We start from the raw sequence: 6020 nt of genomic DNA, 5'->3' as shown, positions 1-6020 counted from the left end.
TTTATATTCATTTCGATTTTTTTCTCAGGTTTGAGTACCAAGGATACATTTATCGTTTAAGTTTAAAAGTAACGCGTATACTCGTGAATATTTTATACACCTTTTGTTATACTCGCCGGCGATTTTATTTTATATTTATGTATGTGACAGGAAAGTAATAAACAATAGGCATATTCCAAAAAAATTACACATTTATAATTAATAATTTATAATTAACATTTTGTCATATACTTTTAGATCTTTTTTCTTTATAAAGAATGTTTGATATATGAATATTTTTTGAGTGAATAATAACTTTTATATCATTAAATGCAGAGAATTCAGATTTTAATAATTAAGATAAAAAAAAACGAATGACCGACAACCGTCCGCTAATCACACGTCTTTCCTTCCGGTTGTTGAATTGGGTCTCTGTTTAATCAAAATTCTAATTAGTTGCGGTTTACCACGGTTTTCCAGTTGTAGCTTATGACCACATTCAAATCCGTATATTGTGTGTTGCGATATAACAAAACGATAACAGTCAAAGAAGAGAAATTTATTTGTGGCGAAAACATTTGTTGTTTATATTTATAATAAGTAACAACAAATAAAAATTTAATTAATAAAAATATTTTTCAAACATTTTTGTCATAAGAAAGATATATATTATGGTATACATTACTATTACAAAGTTAAATGCGTAAAAGAGTAAACGCGGTGTTTGACGATCACTGAGAGGGGGAAAAAAGCTGATGACGATATAGGCATATATATATTGGAAGTGTCATGCTCTGTTGAGTTGCAAAAACGAGAAGACTGTGATCACCTTAGCTATCGACTATATTTCCTTGGTAAAAAAAAACAAAGTATGACACAAATCTCAGTAATTATAAGTTTTAAGTGTACATTCCAAGTGCAAAATGTCTTTTATTCACGCGATTCTTGTTTTCACGGGGATAGTGTATTACGCAGTGTAAAATTAGTCAAACACGAAAATCAAGAGATCAAGATTAACAAGAAAACAAATAGATAAATCAATATTCAGTCACAATCAATCTCTTTCTCTCTCTATTAAATGTAGTATTAAAAATAAGACGTTGATATATTATTCTAAATTAGTTCTCAAGTTGTTTCATTATTGTTTAATTTTTTTAACTTCTAAAAAAGTGAAACACTTGAAACAATTTTTTGTTATAAACAGTATTGGTGTATTTTATTTTAGATTTTATTTTAGATTTTTTAATTAAAATTGTGTAATTGAATAAACCATTGAAAGTATAAGGAAAATATTGATCTCTATGTAAAACATTTTACTTGAAAACAGCTTTAAATGTATTTTTCTTGAGACACAGATTTCTTTGTTTTACCAACAAGAAAACATTTATTGTGTGTGCAGCTTGTAAAATACACTCGCGATCACAAAACAAACACCGCATTGCTCGAAAGCAAAAGAATGAAGCTGTTAGCAGTGTATTTAGTCTCATTGGCGATAATCTCATTTGCAAAAGCGCAAACCAGATATGTGGCAAAACCAGGTTCGTGTCCACCTGCCTTACCTGTACAATCCTGCGGACGTACTTGCTACGTTGACGCGCATTGTGCGGGAATCGGCAAATGTTGTCCGACCCGATGCGGCGGTGCTATTTGCTCGATGCCCGTCACCAATCCGCGAACACCTAATCAGGCAGGTGAGTAATTTCTCCATTGTGTTTTGAAACAGCACATTAATACGATACTTTTAGAGCGTTTTAGTGACTGTACGAAAACAAACTGTGTATGTGTGTGTGTGTGAGAAATTTTAATATAATATTTTACAATATGTGATTATTGTCTCGCAGAGAAATCAGGATCTTGTCCATCGGTACCGACGGGAAGATGGGTATGCTCGTCGACTTGCAGCAGCGATAGCGATTGCAGAGCGGATTTAAAGTGCTGCAAGAACAGATGCGGGGCTTTAGCTTGTCAAAAACCGGAGATCGAAGTTACCGAACCCGCCATTGGCGTTCCGATTAATCCGATAGCCTCGCGCATCGGATACGATTACAATTATTACTAAGAGAATGTCAAACTTTCGAGATTATCTACATAATATTGATATTACTTTACAGGGCAATAACGCTAATAATCGTGTGACAATTTATTACACGGTAGTTTTAAGATTTTTTGCTTTTATTCTATTTTGATATATTTTTGTCAAATAAATTCAATTGCGTATGTCATAAACTACCAAGCCATTCTCAAATTGCATTCTATTCGCTTTAATATTCTCTCCTCTTTCAATCTGTCGTCAAAGTAAAGATGGAAAAAAACTGTCTTTTTCTCGTTGGAAGAGAGTTTACAGAAGCACCGTCGCAGCGTTTTCGTTACAGCGATTATTTATATTGACGATCGGCACACATGTAAAATGAAAGTTAAGTATTTAAACACCGCGTAACCTTGCAAGTCACGATCAATATTGCGCGTTTCTCCGCGAACGTATATGCAACACGTAACTTTCAACGCACAATGCGACATTATTAGCATATGCGTCTAAAATCGTACATGCAAGATTTTCGACAAGCAAAATTTATTCGCAACGCACAATTTTGCGAGACGCAACAAACTTGTTGAATTAATTTCAGCCAGAATTTAATTATAAAATAAAGAATAATAAAACAAAAATAATAATGTACGTTGCAAGTATATAAAAATTAACTTCCGTTTTTGCACAATTACATTAATTTTTTTAGAAACCTTATTATATAGACATAATTTGTACTCTATTAAATTCTTTATGCAGAACGTTTATCGCTCTTCGCGGTGATGCTAGTTCCGCTAGTCGTTGGTTTGGTCGCTTAGCTGTTTTGTAAGTAAACAGTTTTTAACTATATGCAGAAACAAAGTTAATGTATAATGGCAGTTTTTATGTGTGCTTTTACGTATATGCACATTGAAAGATTTTTAAAGTAAAAAGTTATATTTTAAAATCTTGTTGTTTTAACAACAACATTATTGTTCAAGGCTTTTAGCTACTAATTGTATATTAAAATCAGAGAAAGATTGCAACACCACACAAATTAGCTGTTATCGCTTTTCCGCTCTAAAATCCCTAGAAGTAAGAGTCTGGTCACTGTTGTTCGATTTTTCATTGGCTCTGAAGCAAACTGGCAAAACCAATGGATGTTTGTTGACACTGCTATATAAATATTTTAAATATCATCAGGCCTGCTTGCACTTTTCGCCCTTAGAATTTTTTATTTCTCACTCTTTCTCTCCCAAATATATATACCTCTCATTTTAAGTGCAAAATTGTTGATTTGAAGCAATATAACCAGATCTATTAGCTCGTGGTGGAATAAAAAAAATAGAATGTGATAAAAAAAGAATATATATTATTTATTTAAATAGAATTACTATTAACACTTACAGAATAATACATTTAAAATATTTAAATATATATTGCTAGAGTTACTCTCTCTCTCTCTTGATGTCTTGGCTTTTCAAGATACAATCAAATCTCTTTCTGTGAAGTCGCAATACTCGCAATTCAAGATATTTCGATAATCGATAATCGAAGAATTATCAATATCGATATATTTAGAACACTTCGATTCGACGATATAATCACACTGCAATGTTGTAGGTTATGTTACAACGTAAGCAATCCTAGATTTTTCTCCTAAAATTATAAAAACTTACGATTTTACGCACAAAGAGAGAGAAGTGTAAGAGACAATGTGAGCTCATCAGTTCGCATAGATTTGATTCGCAAAATGGCCAATCTTGTGTTCGTATCACGATAATTGCATAAAATTCCGTCTTTTCCGGCTTCGGAGGGAGGTTAACTCTTCATTGGCCTAGTATTGAAAATGGCTGTGGAATTTCTGATAAATCGGCTCAAAGCTCTGCTCGTACTGCTTTTCGGAATATTTAAGCGTGCAATGTGCTGCCTGCGTCGTCGAAGAAGATCGTCCTGCGACTCCGTGCCTCTGTCTACAATAGGAGTAGTACCGAATGTCCTGACTACTTCATCGGTTAGATACCGCATTGTTAATTCTTCCTTATGTATTTTATCATGTAATTTCCAAAATTAGTATTGTAGAATGTAAGAAAATAAATTTTCATTTTAAAAATGTAACTAATTTATCAAGAATAACAACTAAAGATGTATAAGTAAATTATACTTTAAAAATGATTAAATTATTGCGACTTGAGTTAGTGATCTTGATCAGTGACGTTTTTTTTTAAAGGAATTAGAGCAGTGGGACAAATGGGAGGAAAATCCAGTTGTTGTTATACCAGATAAACCAATTAATCCAGTACAAGCAAAGATAGAGCAGTATCGACAACAAGTGAGTAAACCATCAGAGATTCCTGCTGAAGAACAGCTGAATTTTTTTGAGGTATTTATACAATTGTGATGTGTGTATGTTTATTATAATAGCAAAGAAAATTCAGAATGAAAAAGCTTTCAATTGATCATTTCTGAATCTCTTGTAGGATATGACTCCAAAAATCACTAGACAGACCAAAATTGTGATCAGGGACAAACATACAGGTGACCTTTCTCGCAATGCTGCAAAATTCACAGCCATGGACCCTGCTCCAACTGTAAATATCTATTTAAGAACAAGTTTAATAGAATATGTTTACTAAAAACCTACATTTAGGCTATTCATAGTCAGATCTTGTATTTAAGATCGTCTTAAGTTTATCTTCAGATTATGTGCGAGTAATTTTATTAGCTGCAGAGCATCTGAAGATAAACTTAAGACAATCCTAAATATAAGATTCGACTATGAATACCGGCCTTAATAATTGCATTCATTTGCAGAAAGAATTAGAAGAGTGGGAAGAAAATGCTATTGGTTGGGAAGTAGATGCTATAGAGGATTTCAATGATCCTACGAAAATGCTCCGAGAGCAAAGAAGAAGAGAAAGAGAACAACGGTTAATAGAACAACAGCAGAAGAGACTGGATCGTATCGCAAAGTCACAGCCTCTGGGCGCGAAATTGTGTTCGTGATGCGACATCTGGCATGAGAATATCAAAAACAATAATGTACAATCTACTAGGATACGTAATTTGGGTATTTTTAATATAAAAAAAACTAACTTGGTTATATTAATTCTCTATTGTCCAATCTCTACTGTTCAAATTAAATCACGTTAATTTTAAATTGTATTGTTCTGTTTCTGTTTATTTAGCAGTCGTGTGGAATTTCACGTTTGACGAGCATGTTTGTGAAACAAACAAAATGGTATCGCAAAAATGTCAAGTTTATCACGAAATTGTCATTATAAATTTCTTGAATACAGTTGAGTATAAATTTTACTTGTAAAACTATATGTCTCTAGATATTATCTTGCGATTTTGCTCATAAAAATTACTGTTTTCTAAATCTTTAAAAATAAATTGGGTAATAGAGGATTAATTAATTATTGCAATACTTGAAGTAAGACAAAAAGGCACCTGTGTTATTGGCATAATTTAGAAAAGTTTGACATACTGTTGCTACTGTAGTAAATATGCAAACGTTCTCGTGAGAGATGTTTCAATATTTAAATATGTTTGCATCACTTTTCCTCTTTACAATTTTCTAAATCTTAATAGCAAAATAACATAAATACACAGTGTGTCGATAATGTCCCATAAAACTTGTATAAAACGTGATATGAACATTCCTTATAAATTTTATATAATGTATCAAATGTGATGTGTCCCTGACATACAATAGAACAATTTGTTTTATTACAATAGTGGATTATGAAGTTTGACGTTTTGAGTAAAGAATTTTATCGATCTGTTTGTGTTTCTTACACTTTTTCTATTGTTTTTCTTTTCTTACCAAAGTATGAACATACATTATATACATATTATTTTCTGAAGTGCAAAATCTGCAAAAAAAGTGTGAGCAACATAAAAGACAAGACCATGTTTTTACGATCGGTTTTTGTGATTATTTTACAAATCTCTGCGAAAAGCGCAGATTTTATTAGATATCGAGTTTACAAAAAAAAAAAAAAAACAACTGTTGTAGCTTATTAGATTTCGTTAA

At 32.0% G+C, this 6020-nt stretch overlaps 2 protein-coding genes across 3 annotated transcripts; both read left to right on the top strand.

The window, feature by feature from the left end:
• Positions 1-743: 743 nt before the first annotated feature.
• Positions 744-2208, top strand: LOC109853724 (WAP four-disulfide core domain protein 2). Of its 2 annotated transcripts, none has more exons than XM_020426104.1 (3): positions 744-833; positions 1379-1670; positions 1821-2208. In XM_020426104.1, the coding sequence occupies exons 2-3, from the start codon at positions 1436-1438 to the stop codon at positions 2036-2038; spliced, it is 453 nt and encodes a 150-aa protein (XP_020281693.1). In that variant the 5' UTR covers positions 744-833; positions 1379-1435; the 3' UTR covers positions 2039-2208. The 2 variants fall into 2 exon arrangements, with proteins under 2 accessions (XP_020281693.1, XP_020281684.1); XM_020426095.1 differs by having other exon boundaries at positions 747-848.
• Positions 2209-3596: 1388 nt separating this feature from the next.
• On the top strand, positions 3597-5766 carry LOC109853670 (receptor-binding cancer antigen expressed on SiSo cells-like). Its single transcript, XM_020425999.1, has 4 exons — positions 3597-3995; positions 4212-4364; positions 4462-4572; positions 4796-5766. The coding sequence occupies exons 1-4, from the start codon at positions 3831-3833 to the stop codon at positions 4985-4987; spliced, it is 621 nt and encodes a 206-aa protein (XP_020281588.1). The 5' UTR covers positions 3597-3830; the 3' UTR covers positions 4988-5766.
• The last annotated feature ends 254 nt before the right edge of the window (positions 5767-6020 follow it).

This window comes from Pseudomyrmex gracilis, unplaced genomic scaffold, assembly GCF_002006095.1.
Source record: "Pseudomyrmex gracilis isolate BER0280 unplaced genomic scaffold, ASM200609v1 scaffold_2, whole genome shotgun sequence".
In the NCBI taxonomy this organism is placed as follows: domain Eukaryota; kingdom Metazoa; phylum Arthropoda; class Insecta; order Hymenoptera; family Formicidae; genus Pseudomyrmex; species Pseudomyrmex gracilis.
The sequence above is the reverse complement of the archived record's forward strand: the minus strand, read 5'-3'. Positions and strand labels throughout refer to the sequence as shown.

Bases quoted from the DNA above. Each gene is read 5' to 3' on its own strand.
- LOC109853724 (XM_020426104.1), top strand. From the start codon at position 1,436: ATGAAGCTGTTAGCAGTGTATTTAGTCTCATTGGCGATAATCTCATTT. The intron at 1,671-1,820 runs GTGAGTAATTTC...ATTGTCTCGCAG, and splicing joins GCGAACACCTAATCAGGCAG to AGAAATCAGGATCTTGTCCA.
- LOC109853670 (XM_020425999.1), top strand. From the start codon at position 3,831: ATGGCTGTGGAATTTCTGATAAATCGGCTCAAAGCTCTGCTCGTACTG. The intron at 3,996-4,211 runs GTTAGATACCGC...TTTTTTTTAAAG, and splicing joins ATGTCCTGACTACTTCATCG to GAATTAGAGCAGTGGGACAA. The intron at 4,365-4,461 runs GTATTTATACAA...AATCTCTTGTAG, and splicing joins AACAGCTGAATTTTTTTGAG to GATATGACTCCAAAAATCAC.